The sequence below is a fragment of the Podarcis filfolensis genome (assembly GCF_964270895.1).
Source record: "Podarcis filfolensis genome assembly, chromosome: 3".
Taxonomy (NCBI): domain Eukaryota; kingdom Metazoa; phylum Chordata; class Lepidosauria; order Squamata; family Lacertidae; genus Podarcis; species Podarcis filfolensis.
This window is the reverse complement of record NC_139606.1, coordinates 83,531,908-83,551,745: the sequence shown is the minus strand read 5'-3', so window position 1 is coordinate 83,551,745 and position 19,838 is coordinate 83,531,908. Positions and strand designations below refer to the sequence as shown.

Here is a 19,838-nt window from a genome sequence, read left to right as displayed (position 1 = left end):
TAGAGAAATAATTTGTAACTTGCTGCTCAAGTGGATTTCCCCCCTTCCATAGTGATGTCCTTAATTGACATCAATAGCTGGTGTCTATTACTGCTCATGATGCTGATGGGAGGAAGACAATTAAAGCAGAATAAAAATCCCATTGTCCTGTCCCCGTTCCCGTCCCCCCACAAAATCCTACAGGAGTGCATGTGTAAACTTAGGAAGAATATTTACCGCAAAGTAGTTCCCCACAGATGCAATAAATACACATTCAGCTTCAGTCTTCTGATCAGTTATATAGGTCCACTTTAGCCTTGAGAGAAAAACTTATGATTTTGAGGACAAAAATGAGATTAATATTTGTGAAACCAAAAGGAGATTCCGGGAACAGTACAGCCTGCAACCAGTATAGACAAAATCAAACAACTTTGCTCAGTTGTGATTATTATTATTTATTTGTATGCCACCTTTCATCTGTAGCCTATGATTTGCATACTTTTTGTCCTGTAAAATTTTGAATATTTCAAGGTGATGGGGTAGACTGGGGGAGTATTGCTATAGCCAGGTTGCTGGGAAACATGCACAAGGGAGCCTTAAATGGTGATTATGGGGGAAAGCCTGGATAGAAGTGAGGCAACTAGTATCACACAACTGTAGTTGTCACTTCCTCTACAGGCTACCTCAATTTCTATGCTGGGGAAATGCTCTGGGTCAAAAAAATATGCATAAGTCTTTCTGCTGCTCAGCTCTAATGCTTGTTTTATTGCAGCCGCTATTTTGAGGCCAGCAGTCTTTTTTAGATCTACCAGCTCACAGTAATCCCTCTCTACCTGAACCTATTAACCAAAGTCATCAGACACAGCAACATTCCTAAAAGAGCCACTGGAGAGAATGGTATTTTTGTAATGGCTTTTTATGCTGCATTGTAGGAAAGCAGTTATCCTGAGCTTCAAGAATAGCTTGTTAAGCAAGAGAATGCTTCTGTAAAGATAGGATTCAGATTACCTGAAGTGAAACCTTCTATAGAATACCTGTGCATTCTAAACTTCATTTTCACACACAATTACATCTCAGAAATACATGCAACTTATGGAATCTGTGAATATGTGCAGTCAGCCCAATATAATGTATACTTAAAGCAAAAATAATGTCCATAAAGTATCAAGTTCTGAAGTACTGTACACGAAGAATGATTGTACTACAGCCTGATTTTGTTGGTGCAATTGGAAAAGTGATGTGTGTTTAGAAAGTGTGCATAATTAAAGGAAATGTTGGAGTCCAGAGCAAATAGTCAAACCAGAAATCACTCGTGTGTCCTACTAGACTTGTAGACTATGCATAACCATCTGTAACACTTTATACCACAAAACAATTTCATTTTCTGTGTTTACATAGCTCATGTGCCTGGATAGCAAACCGACAATTAGGATTCCTGATTTCCTAATCCTAGGAGGTCTCTTATTTCCAGTTCCTTTGTAAAGTAATGGAGACAGAATATGAGCCCTGCAGGGAATGAGTACATATGGCAAGTGCATATGGTAATTTATCAAAAGGTGTTTACTGATGATTTAGTTTACTTATATGCTGCTTTTCCACAATGAGCTGTGCAGCTCACACCAAACATTCAAAAAAATCAAAACATTGAAAATACAAACATACAAATTACAGAACATGTTAGTAAATTCAAATGACAAAAATCAACAATTCAACAAATGCAGAATAAATCAGTATTACCAAAACAAACAATCCCTGCCAAATCAATGTTTAAGTACATAAATACAAAGTAAAACAAAAGTGAACCAACAATAATGCTTCTGTGGTACTGGTCTTGCTGCACTCTAAGGAGACTGACATAATTTAGAGGGAAGGAGTAGACATACAACTGGCTTACAAGCTAGATGGCACACAGCTGATCTACTTAATATTTTAAAATATGGTCTCACTAACACATTAGACTGATTTCATGCTGATCTATTAAAGCAAAAATACATGCCCAGTTTCAAATACAAAATTAGTACAAGGCATCTCTTCCATTTTCAGCCTTGTGTTGTTATTCATAGCATGAAGGGCAGGTCCAGGTTCTTCTCTGCGTTGCCAAAGTAGATGTAGCCATGTTGTTTAGTATTGGGGACATGGTAGAATGTGAGTCCAGGCCAGAGCAAACTTCGTAGTACTACCACTCTGCCTCCCCTCTCAAATTGGATGCTCCAGGACCCTGCATAAAAATAGGATGCTGGATTTCATCCTAATTGACAAAGACAGCTTTTCTGTGATAAGCCAAACTAGGATCATATGTGTTCAGTGAACACTGGCACTAGAACAAGCTTGACTTAGCTGTAGTACAGACTACTGTATTCTTGGCTCAGTTAATTACACAAGTAAACAGACCAATGTAATTGTGTATTACCCCCTGATGTAGCTGCTACCTTTGTATGCAGCATGAGGTCCCAGGTCCACAAAATAACAAGCAAATAATGCTAGTAAGATCCAGTTATCATATGATAACCTTTTTATCATTAAGTCCTGAGGCTGAAGACATAAGCAAGGTCTGCTAATGAGCGATGTTCAGCTTCTCTATTATATTAGCACAGGTAAGTAACCTCTCTAGATGACTTAGTTTGCAATTCTAGGATTCTGTGCTCTGCCTTTTCATTCTAAGACTTGCCGTGATTCTCTCTTAGTAAGACTTAGTTGGATACAACCTAGAGTCTTTCCCAGCCTTACCTAGGAATGTCTGATTGAAGGCAGGACCGTCTGCTAAGGCCCTTCCCATAATATCAGGAAGGTGTACAGTAATCAGATTTATTCCAAAGAGAAGCTCCAAAAGGACAAGCATTGCACCTTACAGCCTATTTGATTTCTAGTGGTAAAAGCCTTCAGGGCCAACCACCGGCAGCATGAGGGGCACATTGGCTTAATAATAATAATAATAATTTATTTGTACCCCACCCATCTGACTGGGTTGCCCCAGCCACTCTGGGCAGCTTCCAGCATGTATAAAAACATAGTAAAAATAAATAAATTAATAAATGAAAGTTTCTACATGCAAAGTTACTGATACGCAGAACTATGTGCAGCTCCAGTCAGATTGAGAATACCAAATTGTTTAGGAAATGGGAGCCAATAGCTGTTCATTTCCCCCCGGCTCCATTGATAAGTGTGAGCCGCAGCTACTGCATGAGGCATTTTAGGGGCAGTGACTAAGCATGCAGCTCTTCATCCTGGTTTTTTTTTGGGGGGGGGGTGCGCTCCACCTAACGCAAGACTACATGTGGGCTAGCTATCCTAATTGTCAATAGCCAACATTAGTCATACACTGCATAGATCAACTGAAATCAATGCACCTACTATGTTTTGATTTGGGACTTGAGAGACTATTATCCTGAGGCTAAAATGCAACTTTGGAACACATTTTCCGATTGCCTGTATCAGGAAGGAAATTTGGCCAGTGGACAAGCTAAGGAAAAGAAAGCAAGAGGAAAGTGAATGACAGAGAAACTTTACAGAGCTTCCAGCTTGGAAGTAGTTTATAGAAGAGTTAATTTTCCTTGGGAGTCTTAATTTGCTTCCACCTTTGGAGGAAGTGTGCACTGGGGCAGTAAAGGGATTACCTTCAATATTAATTATGCTTTGGTGCTGCAGAGAAGGTTAAGAGACAATGTGAAAATGAACTTTCTACTATAATCAGCTGCTCAATGGCTTGCTGAGTATTTCAGTTCCTGAAATGACAGCCTGAGAAGCAAGAGTATTAAAGCAGATTTGGTTCCATGAGGCTAGAAGATGTTTGGGGGAGACAGTAACCTAAAACCATCAAAATACTGCAATGAAAGGAAAAAGACTCACAGATGATAATCCTCACTTGATGACAGAGCTAATTCAGAAAAGCTGCTTGTCAGCTTTGGCAAATGCTTGATGCTACATGTAGTTCATATAGCAAAAGAAATGTTCAGGAAGCAAGAAGACTGAAAGGTGTGTTATCCCAACTTAGCTTTAAGATAAATATCAGAGACACTTGGAAGAGCAGCAATGGGCAGGGGTGCTCTCCTTTCTTATCTGAAGGCCAATTTGATGCATCTTCTCCAGCACAACCCCAGCCAGCAAGCCATATTTTCCTATAATGATTTCCTTGACACACTTTCCTTGGGACATCCTCTTTGGGACTGCCATTAAAGGCCATTCAGAAACTGCAGCTGTTGCACAAAGCAGCTGCCTTTCCAACAAGAGGACTGCGTAAAAGAGCACTGCTTTTCCCCTTGTTACCTGCCAATCAAACTTCAGACCCACCACAATGTCCCATTTCTCCTGTTTTGAGCAGCCGAATTGAGACTCGGACTATCCCAAATGAGTCACTCTCTGCGCACGCCACCATTTTAGTTGTAATCAACACATTGCTTCACGAGGCAAAATTGGGAACATTTGTGCTACGTTCTCAATTCTATAAAATTTCTTCCATGAAGAGATCAGGCTGTGAATTAAGGTGCAATTTATTCACGGAACCTCTTACCTATTTTGTTACACAAAATTACATAGCAAAACACAAAGCTGGGGTGCTAAAAGCACTAAAGGCCTCAATTCAATGCAACTCCTGGAAGACAATGATTTTTTGAGTTCTTGTCTGTAATTTTGCAAGGCAGGATTATTGTTTTTAATACAGAATTGTATTAACCATTCATCTGATCACCATTGGCGCCCAGGAATTTCACAGAGGCAAATGCATGGAATTTTTTCAAGGCAAGTGATCAGGCTGATGAAGCAAGGTCCCTGCTTCGCCAGCCCGGTCAGCTTCTGCACAAGTATCATTGATACTCTGTCTGTGTCTGCTATTTGAGGCCATGATACGCTCCAGCAAATGGAGACAGAAGCTGGAGCTGGCTCCAATTGCCCTTTCCTGTGAAAAAGAAAAAGGAGCCCTTTCCTATGAGGATCTCTAGTAATGGAGCAGGGGAGAAAATGGACAGACCGATGGGGAGTAGAGGAGGAAGTATGGTAGCTGCTATGCTTCCTCTAGACTGCTAGTTATTATTATTTTTTACTTGCTTTTTATTCACAAGAGGACTTTAGTAAAAAAAAAAAAAAAAAAGCAGGCAGGCAGGTAAAAAACAACCCTGCAGCGTAGTACAGTAAATGACTAGGGGTTTAGTAGCATGGCTGTTCTAACAGAATAATTGGGAGATCTATCTGATGGCCTTTTTTAGGGCAGAAGGTGCAAGACATAAATTATCCTATAAGAAAACGAAGTATTAAATTCGGATTCAAAATTATGTTCCATTACGTACAGTAAAATCTCAAGTAGCTTTTATGGTGTTATGTACAATAGAAACTCATACCCTAGGATGTAACAGAATTGTCAACTAATGCTACATAATGTATCTTGTTCTCATAATGAGTTAACAAAAAAAATTAAGCATGACTGAGAGCATAATGCTATGCATGTTTTTGCAGGATTAAGCTCCACTGCATTCAGTGAGGTTTACTCCCTAGTATGTTTAGGATTGGGCCTAATCAGAAGGAAGCCTCACTGAACAGTGGGGCTTACTTCCAAATAAACATTTGTAAGACTGTACTGCATTTCCAATGAAACCAAAGGAACAAGTGAGCTGCAACTTTCAAAAAGACTTAATCACAATTTAGCTGGATTATGACCAAAATTAAGGCTTCCTTTATTTCCTGTAGCCGCACAACTTTTATTTTAAATAAGCACATAAATGTTATCTATGGTTGAAGGGGATACTTTTCTTGCCTCTGTTGTCAATATCCCAGTCAGAAACTTTGGTGGGCAGAGCTCAGCCCATAGCAGCAAGCGCAAGACACCAGCTGAGGCAGTGAACAAGGAGGTGTGGCTCCAACAGTATTTCAGCAGCAGTGAAGATGACATTCACTAAGGATCAGAGATCCGGCATATGGCACGTTCATGAGAAAAGCTTTGCACAGTTACTGTGTTATTTTTTCAAATAACTATAAACCCCATAATTTGCTTTTTAAGCTGCACCCGCCAGAACTAGCTTAAGCCAAATACTGTCTGGACTGAAAAAAAATTGCCTGTCAGGTCTGTGTGGGAGGAAAGAGCCTGGGAAAAATATCCTTTGGATGAAGATCTGGAGCTTCCCATTCCCCCTCTGGAGCAGGCTGCAACCTTCACCCTGCCAAATACGGGTGGGAATGCTGAGGAGGAGCTTAACCATTTCCCAAACAAGACACTGCTCCGAAAGCTTGTCTGCTCAACCAGCCACTGACTCCTCGATGGCCCTCTGTCAACTGCCAGGACCCTAGTGCCTGTGTTTTAAACGTCAACCTCCCTCCCCTCGGCTTCTGCTTTCTCTCCAGCCTGCCACTGTATCCACTCTCATCCCCCATGTCTGTCTGGGCTCTGACCTGGGCCCTCTATGATATGCAGGCAGTGAAGACGCTTGATCTACTAACTGTAAAATGAGAGGCCCTTAAAACAACAGAGCTGATCCACTTCAAATCTACTCTTCCATAACACTCCTGTTTTGGATGTATTTCAAAGAACAGGGGTGGGGATGGGAAGAAGCAGTTTTCAATGCTGGTAAAAGCTGCCTGTTCCAAAAGGCCGCATTAGGGAAACAAAAACAGTGACACCTCTATTATATCTAGGTGATACTATTCACAAAGCATCGTATGGCTATGGCTGTGTTCGCATACATCCTTTTCTGCTCCTTGTTCTCCTGCTAAAACAACTGCAACAGAATTAACTACATCACTTCTCTCGCATCCATATATACAGTTGCACTTTGATTTTTAACTACTCCCATTTCCCCCAACATGTTCTTGCCAACATTAAACATTAGGCAAGCATTTTGACTTGCCAGATGGAATGATCCCCTCTTTGCTCCCCCTGTGCAGTTCCAGCCCACTCTTTGTCCCCACAAGAAGGGGATCGGTCGCTTTCCCTTCTGAGGGTACCTCCAGACTATCACTGTTTTGTGGGAGGGATTCAGAGGTATACCAGAACTTTAGGTTTGAACAGTTAAGAGTGGGTTAAAGTTATTTGCCGTAGTACAACTAATCCACTTAAAAAAAACCTAATGGGACTTTTTGTCGCTTGAAAAGTGATGGGGGGGATGCACTGAGACGTTTGGGATAAACAGATGACTAACAGGATGGAGAAGAATCCCTGGCATCTCCAGGCACAGCTGGGAATGTCCCTCACCTGAAACCATAGAGACCAGCTATGAGTCAGTGTAAACCAGGGTTTACCAAACTTGGGTCTCCAGCTGTTTTTGGACTACAACGCCCATCATCCCTAGCTAGCAGGACCAGTGGTCAGGGATGATGGGAACTGTAGTCCAAAAGCAGCTGGAGATCCAAGTTTGGAAACCCTGGTGTAGATAATACTGTGGAAAATAGACCAGTGGTCTGACTCCGTGTAAGATGGTGTCTTATGTTCCTCACACCCATGGGCTGAATGCAGCCTTCCAGTCCTCTTTCTTCAGCCCTCCAGCAGTTGCTTGCCTACTCCAAGCCCCATCCCTCTGCAAGTGCTTGTGCCTGTTCTTGAACTGTGGTGATACATCTTGCTTCCTGGATGAAGGAGGGAGGGGTACCTATACAAGCCATTCACACGTGGCCCTCAGGCTGAAAATGGATTCCCACCCTGGTTTAGGCAAATCAGTTACCCCAACTGTGGACACTGCAGAAAACTGATTAGTTTAAAATTAGAAGTTGCAATTTGTGTCCCCTTCTGGCATGCAAGAGGAGAAGGGAGCACACAGCTCAAGGCTTGCTGCAGCTCATGGGAGTTATAAGAAACCATGGTTTCCCGTTACATCTGAATCAGACATATGATAGATTTTGTTGAGATGAGTAGGGATAGAATTGTACAAATTCAGTATTTATTAAGAAAGGAATATTTTTTAAAAAACAAAAAACAGCAATTCTGGTAGGAGGAAGTGCACATGTATGGGAAACATATAAAGATTAGTTCCAGAACTACAGGGATCGAAACTGAAATGAGATGAAATGTGACAAGAGTGCTGGGGCAGAAGCGCCTTAATTGGCCACACTCCAAAAAAGCTGGGGCAGGAGGCAAACCTGAACAAGGGCAATTAGTCCTCCAACTAATAATTCAACACACACAGCAGGGAGAAGGATGTGGATTGAGAACCTTTTCCCACAACAAGGGGAAAGAGATGCCCTAGGTCAACGTGGGTAGGCTTTTGATGGGAATTTCATTACAGCTTATCCGGTTTGTATCATGTACATAAACTTGACCCCAACCTCTCCTTTCTCACCATCAGAAATAAAAAAGGAGGGGCAGGGTGGTGGTATGGCAGCCCCGTCCAGAAAGCATAGACCTGTGCTCATAAGATGGCTGCTTCTTTATTTCTTTTACATCATGCCAGAGTACTTGATTAATTTTTATTATTTATTTCAGATTTATAGAATGACTGACTTCAAAGCATTTACTTTCATCCTGTTAAGTAGACTATTATTTTTCCTACTTTGTGGATAGAAACTGAACGCAAGGCCACCCAATGAGTCCATGGCTGAACTTTGATTTGAAACAAGGTCTTCCACGTCTATATCTAAAAATTACCCAATGAGTCACACTGAAGCTCTCTTTTGCATTACTGTTCTCCATGTACTCATCTCTTATCTCTCATCTCAGCTTTCCAATCTAGTAACAGTGATCTCTGTCAGGTACTATTGCAATAGAATAATACGTTGCTGAATACAATGCCAAAACAACTTGCAAATATGTTAGATATAAACTGAAATTTTCATGCTGACCTCAAAGACTAAGGCACACATGTTCTGTTGGTACTATAAATGTTTGCTTGTTGCCATAGGTCATTGCATACAGTACAAATAAGAGGGACATGTCTGAAACAGACATACAATGTGCAAAGTAAGCTACCAATTCATAAATAGCATACAAAGCAGGACAAAAATAACAAATAAAAAAACCCTCATGACAGCTTCCAAAGGCTTCTCTTACTTAGTTGTTCAAATTAGTGAATCTCCTTTACAATCCACTGGCAGTTTATTGTCTGCACTTATTTTTGTTGCTGCAGTTTCCAATAATGCAACTTGATAACATCTGTATTTGGATTCAAAACCACTATATCCTGTATTGACCATGGCATGCATTGGGACACATGGTAGGATAACAATTTAATTCTGGGATAGGCATCATGCTCTGACAGTGACAGTGAAAAATTCTTCCAACATTTGCACAAATTGTGCAGGGTCAGACTGCCAGACTCTGCATCAGGTAATTAAAAAAAAGTTCTTCAGCATGCAAGAAGAGCACTGGCAGTTCTGAGGATGACCATCACTGAGATCTCAACATCTGGCTCAACTATAAGAGTTCTTCATCACAAATATTAAGAACAGCCAAGGAGAAACTACCGGTACTTTCTAAAAGTCAATCAGTGGGTATTCAGAAATATTCAGACCATCCACTACTAAATGGAGCACACAGGTAGCTAGCTGGGAGCTATGAAACAGTGAATCCCTAATGTCAACTTTAAAAAGGATTAGCTATGAAAACACCGGGGGGGGGGGGGGCTTTGTATCCTTATTTCTCAGCTTGCATGAAAATTTCACTGACATGCTTTGAAGTTGTTTTTGCATACAGTTCCTTCATAAAGAAGACCTATACGTTTACCTTTCCTCCCCTCATTTACAAAGGGAAGCTGGGATATGTCTCCTTTTCCAAAGCAACCTCCACCAGATAGATGCAGATAGAGCTTTATGAAGCCTGACTATGCTAAATTTTCTTCTGGTTTCCTAAAAATAGCCTCTTGCGGTAGGGTTTTACTTTCATTAAGGCTCATCAGTCCCTAGAACCAGATTTAGACCATATCTGATTTATGTAATAAATATAACCTGGTTCTGTCTCAAGGCAGCTATTAACGCAGAATCAAGAGCCCTATAACAAAACTGGAAAAAAAGATATGAAGCGGGAACTAAGTCACATAGTAAAAAAGGTAAAATTAAAAGCCTATAATTGCATGCCCTGGAATGACACGACAGACTCTCGGCTCCCCTGTCCTTGTTTGCTCTGGGGATGGTAAAACCACCTCAGAAACAATGAACAGTCTCCTTCATGAAGAGTAGCCAAGATTTCTTGATAAACCAGACCCCTGAAGTACTTGACAATTTGAACTCAAAAACCCAGTATGACAGTTCATTACATACAGAAGCAAAGCTCAAGAGATATAGGCATAGTTCCAATAATTTGGGCAAATTGTGGGTGGTCAGAAAGTCAAAAGCAGCAATTCTAACTGGCTCTTGTTCATGTTACAATTGTCTCATAAGGATCAGTTCCAAAGAAAAGGTCACACCTTGAGGGAACACCCTATGATCAGTGTAGGAGTAGCAACATCAGACTCCAAAAGTGTCAATACAGACACACATTCTTGGCACGAACAGGCCTAGTGTGTGGCCTTTGATAGGGAAAATCTTGGGAGACCCTGAGCTGAACACACATAAGATGCTGGTACTAAGAGAAAGCAATATAGCCTCCTGAAAGTTGTGCGAACTCTAGCAGGGCTGATAGTCTCCTCTCCATATCCACAGTTCAAGAGGTCAGCATATACCACACACAGTCTGGTTTCTCTGTCTTCACTTCACTAAAGAGTCCAAACTTTTCTCATATTACTTGATTAGGGTTTCTGTTCTTCCTACTGAGGCTGACCCCACAGTGTCTCCTGCTGGAAGGTGACTGGTACAGCAGCCCAATGCTAAAATAGTATTAACCCACAAGCAAATTACCTGCTAACTTGGCCATTTGACCAGATCAACTTATCCACACAGTCTGGGGAGTGATTTATCCTCCAGAAGGTTAAGCATATACCTCAGCAACTCATTTCACTGCATGGCTGCTTCCTGGATTGTTCTACCACAGGCATAGGCAACCTTCGGTCCTCCAGATGTTTTGGACTACAATTCCCATCACCTCTGACCACTGGTCCTGTTAGCTAGGGATCATAGGAGTTGTAGGCCAAAACATGGGGCCGAATGTTGCCTATGCCTGTTCTACCATGTTGCATAAGCTCCAAAGGCTGCACTGCTGTTATCTTTTGAACCCGCAAGTTCTCAAAGCTGCCCTTCCCCACTGAAGAACAGACTAGAGAAGCACCAGCAGACTCCCCCCCTCTCTGTGCCTTCTTGGTAACATCATTTTCTCTCCGACACCATTACTTCCCCCTCATCCATTATAAACTTCTTAGTTTGGATTTCAGAAAAGCAGCTTGAAAGGTCTTGTCCCCATGTGGCTCTTGGCAGGCTGCGAGGTAAAGTGCTCTCGGGCTCAGAGTTTTCACAAGGCTGTGGAGGTGCTGCTTAGTGTTAAGCTATGAAAGAGGAGGGCTCAGGTCACATCTGTGAAACGTTAGCAGGGAGAGGAGGCTGGGGGAAAGTAGGTGGCCAGCACAGCATAGCACTTTGTTGGGTTTTGCAAGGCCACTTGGGAGATAGGCAGCCATTTGTCTTCAAACCACCTCCACCACACACCGATAACAAGCTGCCTTACAGTCTGCTTGCTGGCGAGGGGCTGTTAAAAAAAAACCCCAAAAACCCTACAGACTCAGGCTTCTTGAATAGCTGGAGACAGAGCTTGATAGGGGATTAATCACTTCAGGGGGAGCAGGGGGACTGTGAAAGGGAATAAATTAGTTGTGCTAATGCCTGGATATAAAACAGGTTCATGTCTCTTAGCTTCAATCCTCCCAGCACCTGGGGCTTTTGCATCTATTAAAGCACTAACATAAAACCTGGAGGATTTTCTCCAAGCACTTGCACAAAGAGGCCCCATCGCCCAATACTAAAGCCCCAATAAATGCTGTACCGATAAAGTTCAACCCTACAAAGGAAACCAGTGTTGGATAATTCTAATACAGATAGTTCTCAGAAGCAGTGGGGGACATATAATATAGTATAATAAGACCTAATAGTAACTCCTGGTAATTAGACACAACGAGCACCATCGTCAGTTATTTTGGCAAGAGAGTTGGAAGAAGTTGGGGCTCTGGCTCGTGATATACATTTCGTAGCTGTGGTATATTATAGTCATAATATGAGCTATATTTCTGTTCATCTTAAATACCCATAAATGTGTGAGGGCCAATTAGGGGCCAATTCAAGAATCACACAACTCAACATAATTTCTATAAATGAAAGATTGAGAGCTCAAGATTAAAATCAGATCTTGGTTCTAGAATCAGACGAAGAGAGCGGCCCGGGAGCACAAGGCAACGGTGCACAGCCTGCCCGCCACTCCCAAACCTTTTCGGGGCTTCAGGGGAAAGGGGAGGCTGCCAGCAACTGGGGAGCGCAGGGCAACGGCGTGCGCCACACTCCGGCGATTCGGCTCTAGGGACCACACATTCACTCCATAAGACACACAGACATTTCCCTTACTTTTTAGGAAGAAAAAAGTGCATCTGATGGAGCGAAAAATATGGTATACCACACAAAACTAGAGCAACTGCTTAGGCTCAGATGAAGTGATCTGCTGTATCTGAAAAATAATAAGATTTATAGCAAACCTGTTTGTTAAAACCTCTTCTAATATTTCAGAGTTCATAGCTCTACAGTCATACCTCGGGTTGAAGTAGCTTCAGGATAAGTATTTTCCGGTTGCGCACTGCGGCGACCCGGAAATAACGGAGCGTGTTACTTCTGGGTTTCGTCGCTCGCGCATGCGCAGACGGTCAAAACGACATCACACGCATGCGAGGAAGCGGCGAATTGCGACCCGCAGACGCCTCTGAATGCGTTTGCTTCTGGGTGCGAACGGGGCTCCGGAACGGTTCCCATTCGCATCCAGAGGTACCACTGTATTGTGAGGCATGCCTTACACATTTTCACAGACATATGAGTGCCTATCCCATTGTCACTTGCTTCAAAGTCCTCTCTTTTGCAGCTGCTTCTAATCTAATGTCATACCTATACTTTCCTGTCACTTCTGTAGAGAGAGCATGAGCAGAATTGTGATATTGGGGGGATATTTTCATGCATTTATGTGGAATTTATTCAGACATTTCTGTATTTGGATGCCACCTTGTGTTACAAATTTATAAAACTCTGTATTTAGCAGGATGAATAACTGCTGTTCTGAATGCAGTCATGCAGTTCACAGCACAAATAATCTCCCTCTCTCGCTCCAGCTTCCCATTCTCAAATTCTGTACAATTCTTCATCAAATTCAGCAATTCCCAAACATTTTTTGATAGGAACCCCTTGGAAGCCATATCAAATTTATAGCATTTACTGACAAGCCAAGTTGCTTCAAGTGCTATTGCTACTTTCTGGCGCTGGAATGGGAAGCTCATTCACCATTCTCAAACATTGCTATTTATATAAAATATTGAGTGTAGAAGCCCTTACTTTGCAGCTTCCATGTTGGTTCCCCATGTCATGGAACCACAGAGTTTGAGAAGTACAATAACCACTTATGCATTGCCAAAATAAAGGTGAAACCATAGATTTGCATATAGCAATTTGGAAGTATAATGCAGATTTAGAAACAGAAATACAAGACCTCTCACCAGAGAGCAAGACTGTGACTAGGTAACCTGTCTGCATGCTCAGTCTACTGAATGCAGATGAGCAACTTCAAAGTCCCTGCTGTCTCCTCTTAAAGCTCTTTATCTTTATTCAGGACTTGTACTTTACAGCCCTACAAACAGAGGACCACACTCTGTAAAGTAGGACAAATGGCCACCCTACTGATAGGAAGGAGCCATGCCACATGCTACTCTGCTCGTGAAGTAAAGGTAGCAGATTAATGACTTTGAAAAGCAAATTGGCTGTGAGAAGTTCACTAATACTGGCCATAAAGGTGGGGGAGCATTAAATACAAAAACTAACTCATGTAATTTTTGTTGTTCCCTTTTGACTTCTTCTTTGAAATAATGGATGAGCACAAACACAGTTAGCCCTAACTACAGTAACAAAATCAGCAAAGATTTTTATGTGAAAGATATAAAAATTCATGATAAAAAAGGTCCTAAACTATAAACCAAATCCTAGCCTGAGCACCACAGACTCTAAAATACCCTTTTCTACACAAACTCTGTTGGAAGTATTTAATGAGTAGCTAGAGGTAAAGGAGATGCATTGGATACACAACATGGAATAGTTTAATTCAACATACTAAGCTGAGTGGAATGGGCTCTGGAGAAGAGATTAAGAGGATGAGAACTCAAGAACAGCATATAGGATGCAAAAGAAAAGTGTGAAAGTGGGAGAGGTAATAACGTTTGTGTTGATGAGGGGTTAGGAAACTTCAGAAGGGCTGACATGTTCAATTTGCAGATAATAAAGGGTCATATTTGTACAAAAGAGCAATCTCTATTCAGTTCTGGTAGTTCTGTTATGTTTATATGGAAGCAAAAAGTATTTTAAGGAGGGAGCTGTAAAACAGCATAAATTACAAAACAATAAGAGCTACATGAATTGTTTTCATTGTGCTTAGGGGCTAAGATATTCACATTTAATAATGAGTGTATTCCTCCATTTCCTAAACTGTTACATTTTCTCCTGCCAAGGTAAGAGATTTATCAAAGAAAAGTTTGAACTTAGACTGCCCAGGATACAAGGTTAGAGTTAACAAGACCCCATTTAGATAAGAGGCAATATTGGGTGGAAATGGTCTTGCAAAATACTTCAAACCACATAAAAATGTTCCTATCTCTAAGTAGCCTTATCTCGCCCACCAGGACACTGGCTGCTGCAAGCCCCTTTTAATGAAGAGAAAACACAGAAAGTTCAAGCAGAACAGGGTGCTGACACAAGACACAGACAAAGCTACCCAGTGAAAGGATGCAACAGCTCCTTTTGTTTTTATGTGTTTTATCCTGCCACTGGAAAGGTTGGTATATCTGAAGAACCAGACCATGCACAAATTATATGTATCATGTTTTGTTATGAGAAATAATGTAGCATGTTAGTTTTGGGGCAGCCTTTGCTATTTGGTGTGCCTAATCTGATTTTATTTGGGTTTAGCAGCTCTGCTTATGGGGTTCATGCTTTTGTGTGTGTGTGTGCTTTATTGCTGTATTTAGATTGTTCTCCACTTTGAAAATTATTGTATTGAAAGGAAGGCCATACATCTTTTTTTTATGCACACACACCAACAAGAGTGGAAACTGTGAGCTCAGCTTAGTCATGAAAAAGCTACATGGCCTTAGGTAAACTGCCATCATGCTCAGAGTCCTTCCCACAGTCTACGGTATGGGAATTGTAGACCTACAAACCTGCAGTGGGTTGAAACAAGTGTTCTCTAAGCACTAAGAAGCTCCATATAAATGCTTATTGTTATTATTACACAGTGAAAAAGCAGATAGCACTTCTTAAGTGGATATGAAAGCTTCACAACACTATTTTCATTTTGCATTTGGAATGTCACATCTTCCCTACCTTTAGGAATATCATGTTCAAGTGAATCCAGGAAGTCAATGGCAGGGTCCAGGTCAGCTTTCTCCAGGAGAGTTTTGTTCTTCAAATTTACAGGCTCAGTGAAATGGAAATAGGAGCTTAATTTTTTAGCCTCCACCAAAGACAGACCTGTTGGGTTAATGAGAACTTTGCCATCTTTCAATTTACTACAAGCTCACTATCTAATAGACTTATGAAGCATCTATGTGCTGATGACACTAAATGAACCCACAGAAGTAGACAGAGACCTCTAGAAATAGGTAGTCTTGCAGTACCATGGAAAATCAGTTACTTTTATGCAGCCCACTTTGAACCAAGGGAAATATATTGGTAGCTGCTGCAATCTAAACTGAGCCCAGAAATCAAAGGAAGCATTCTTCAAACCAGCACCATAACCAAAAGCACTACAGGATCATGAGATAGGTAGCTCCAAAATCAAAGTCATTCCAGATAGGCCTATGTTGTCAAATGTACAAGGGTTGTCATACATCTACTATGATTAAGGTCCTCCATATGAGGGACGGGATGCTTTACACTGTCATGCATAGTAACATTTCCTCGCATGACTAGCAAGACTAAAGAGCATGAGTGCAAAAAATGAACTGAAATATGGTTTTTCCTACTTTAGTGCTGTTGTTGCTCCAAGAAGGAACAAATAATAGTTCTGGTTGTGCATCCATGGGCGTAGCCAGGATTTGGGGGCGGAGGCAGGACTCAGTTAGGGAGGGCAGAACCGAAGTGATTGGTTAAGTATTTCTATTGTTTTAATTTATGCCGATGTGTGCATCCCCTTATTTCCCATCAGCTCACTGTAGCAGCAGAGACCCTTGCCACCAAGTCAAATATGGAAGAAATAACTGTTTGTGGCTACTTTTGTGTTCAAAGACAGAGTTATGACTTACCTTCAAAGTTTCTGTTTTCATGCACAGGTCCCAGTGGTGACTTTATATAGGCACCCCGTGGAACAATACCCACTGCTTTATCTATCTGATCTATTGCAGATACAAGACGAACTTCTTCCTTGATCAAGTTCTTTAGAAAAAAGCAAACATTAAGAAAAGCCACCTTAGTTTTACATACTAGAATGAAAACTGGAACAGAATCATGCACCTACAAACTTAAAATATATATTCCCTTCATCTATCATAGGAGAAACGTACGCCAATACATTTATTTTCATTACATGGCATTGGGGCTTCAGACAGATGCTGTTTTAACACACACACAATAAGTCAGCTGCGTCAAAACAGGAACCACAGCCTGCAGTTAGGTTACAGCAAGATTAGGAAAAGAGGGACCAGCTGTAAGGAGTACAGGAAAGTGAGATTAGGGTTCAACTGAGAAGGTACTCAGCACATGTATGTATGTGTTCCACATGAGACACACAGAGAGAGAAGTGGGAAATAAGTATATAGAGACTTGCTGGAATATTCAGCTCATACATATGGGATACATCTGGGGTGTAGGCCAAAGTCAAATGTGGAGGGAAAGGGAAGGCTAGATTACTAGCAGGGTAGTGGAGTGGGGTACATTACTTTTTATGGAACCTCAATGTTTTACAAGAACTGTATAAAAAGGGATAGAGGGAGAAGAAGCTTGGCATGAATCTCTTGACAAATTCTAGTGAATATGTAGCTGGATTGCTGGGGTGGATAAAGGATAGCAGGTCGCCACTGGTACCTCTAACTTCTACTACCTTTCCATTCCAACCTTGGAACATAGGAATTAGCTCTTTTGTATCTTTTCTTTATATGCCTGTGTGATATCTATATGAAGCTGAGTGCAGGTGTGTTTGTGTATGTGTTTATAAAAAGCTTCTGTTAAGCCTTTTAACTTAGTATTTTGCCTGCACCAAGCCCAGTGAGCTCCAAGGACCAGATATGTTAAATGGATAAGAAAGGTTTATAAGAAATTCCAGTTAAAATCTCTGGTACCTAATTAAAAAAATTTCCAAATATTAAATTCCTACACTAGCAAAACAAAAATGAAACAACACAAAAATGTTAGTAGTCTTATGTCATTATTATATCATATTGTTCTGCATTCCTAGAAAACTAGGGAAAAATTTTACTTCCAAAAAGCAGAAGTGCAAATTGTGAAAAAATATATTGTGAGCATTAGGTGATGGGATCCCAGGGGTGCTGCAATGTACTCACTGTTGCTTCCTCTTCATATGGTCTCTCACCTTCTTCTTTCTTCTCATAGTGTTCATATTCATAGGATGGATCCCCTTGGAAACGTCCCTTTAGCACTGAAGTCAGTGCAGTAAATTCCTCATTAGGAGGTGGCAGAAGGCTCCATTCCACACAATTCAAGCTGTCATTCACACATACATAATAAAAGGGTAAAGCATATTTTTACTGGCAAAAAAACTCATGTTTTCAGACATTTGGAGGTCTACTGAAAGATCTCACAGAAACAAGCAAGAGAACAGGTGGCAAGCAGAGATAAAAACCAACTGCCCCTTCATGGCACCACAATGTGTGAAGGAGGAGTGGGGAAGCCACTTGAAATAGGTAGGAGGAAAGGCAGAATGGCTTCTAAATCTGAGGGCGAAACTAAACAGAGAGTAGCAAACTCATAAAGGATCAGGTCAGAATTCCTACCAAGCTAGGGTGCTATATAAAGCAGGGACATGCAAAAGACAAAAGATGAATCTCTTGCTGAATATGCCCCTTGCCTTGCAAAACAACTTTGTTTAAAAAAAACAATAACAACAGCTTCCTCGCGTTGTAGCTCCATGCCCCAAAGTGGCCACTGCCAGTAAGAAAATGGTTTTAAATAGTGACTAAGACTACAATCCAGTACAAACGTACCTGGAAGTATGACACACTGAACTCAATGAGACTAGTTTCTAAATAGGAATGTATTGTTAAGGGACTGCGCTGTGAAGTTCATGGGTCACCTCTTGCCTATGCCATTAACTCATTAGATGGCCTTCGGCAAGTCACTCTTTCAGCCTCAGTTGCCCTGTCTGCAATATGGAGATAATAGATAATGCCTGCAAAGTGCTCTGAACACTCAGAAGTGTTCCACAAGTGTTAACTGTCATTTAGAGTTTAACTTGCCCTCTCTGCCTATGTTGCCATTTAAAATCAACCTCACTCCCTCTGTCACACACATTTTTTTACAAGGCATCAGGAGGATGTTGCTTGTAGACATTACTGTCCCCTCATGACCTGAATTCTGTTCCATTGACTTGAACTTAATGTTTTGACTGGATTTTAAAAAGCGGCTGTGATTAACTAAGGCTCACCATTAGAATCACAGAACTGTAGAGTTGGACCACGAGGATCATCTAGTCGAACTCTTGAAATGTGGGGGATCTTTCACCCAATGTGGGGCTTGAATCAATGACTGTGAGATTAGGGTTTCTAGCGCGGTGCTGCTGGGAAAAGCTTGACCTGCTGAAAAGTCTGACAGCTGACACTTTGGGGGCATCTCGCAATCCTTCAGCGCACCTGTGCAAACCTCTACCTGGGAAGCAGCTATTAAAGGCACAGGAATAAAGGGGAGACAAGGACGGGCAACCTGCTGGAGCCATGTCTCCCCCCCTTCCCTCCCCGCTTTTTCACCTGCCCTATTTCACCGCAGTCCATCTTCTGCGAGCCCAGCTGCCCACCTGTAGAGGCGGCTTCTGGCCCCCGCCCTGTCGGGCCCCACGCCCTCGGCGATGTAGTAGGCTCCTCGGGTGCCCTGGATGCGGCCCCACAGGCGGACTTGCTCGAAGCGGTAGTCCCGGCGCACCAGCAGCAGCGAGTTCCGCAGGGCCGCGCGCTTCTCCGGGCTCAGGCACACGCCGCTGCTCGCCACCAGGTCCAGCGCGTAGGGCAGCGTCTCAGCATCCATGGCCGCCGGGCTTGGCTGGCGGTAGGGACCAGAGAGCGCAGGCCCCGACGCTTGCGTCCCGTTGCCGGGCAACCGTCTCCAAGGCGCCGCGTTGGACGTGAGGTCAGAGGTCGGCCTCGGCCCCCTCTCGGCGTTCGAAGGCAGCTTCTCAGCTTGCCCCGCCCCCCTCGCAGCCGGCCAAAAACCTTTCATAGCCCACGAGCCCAATGCCCTAGAAACGGGGCCTGCAGTGAAAGCTGAAGCTGTTGCTACGCGCCCCCCCTTCGACTTGGCGTCCTCCCCTTTAACAGGAGCGCGGCGGACAAAAGTTCAACAGGCGCAGCTTTTCCGATCTCGCCGCGGCGACGCCGGGTTGCCAGAAAGCTTTGCTTGAGGAATTGCTGCCTGGTTAAAAAGCAACGACAATATCTAGGGCACCCAGAATAATATCGAGTGAAGAAGCACACTTGCTCCAGAGGAAGCCCTGCTGAACACATGGAACAAATAGGATGCTGTGAAACAGGCAATATTTGGACATGGGAGTCTGGGAAGGGTTGCAGTGGTGAATAAGCAAATGTTCTTCACTTTGAGGAACATAGGAAATGTATGAAGTTTTCCAT

The 19,838-nt window shown here is 42.3% G+C and overlaps 1 protein-coding gene across 3 annotated transcripts; it reads right to left on the bottom strand.

Annotated features, from left to right (window-relative positions):
* Nucleotides 1–1,521: 1,521 nt before the first annotated feature.
* RSPH9 (radial spoke head component 9) lies at nt 1,522–19,677 on the bottom strand. 3 transcript variants are annotated; one of them, XR_014545736.1, is made up of 6 exons: nt 19,013–19,677; nt 17,547–17,706; nt 16,293–16,422; nt 15,373–15,519; nt 3,331–3,439; nt 2,092–2,197 (listed from the first exon to the last, which is right to left on the bottom strand). XR_014545736.1 is itself a non-coding variant. In XM_083604609.1 (5 exons), exons 1-5 carry the CDS (start codon nt 19,429–19,431, stop codon nt 2,223–2,225), a joined length of 861 nt encoding a protein of 286 aa, XP_083460735.1. In that variant the 5' UTR covers nt 19,432–19,677; the 3' UTR covers nt 1,522–2,222. The 3 variants fall into 3 exon arrangements, 2 of the variants coding, with proteins under 2 accessions (XP_083460735.1, XP_083460734.1); XM_083604609.1 differs by lacking the exon at nt 3,331–3,439 and having other exon boundaries at nt 1,522–2,227; XM_083604608.1 differs by lacking the exon at nt 3,331–3,439 and having other exon boundaries at nt 1,522–2,197; nt 19,013–19,675.
* Nucleotides 19,678–19,838: the final 161 nt, after the last annotated feature.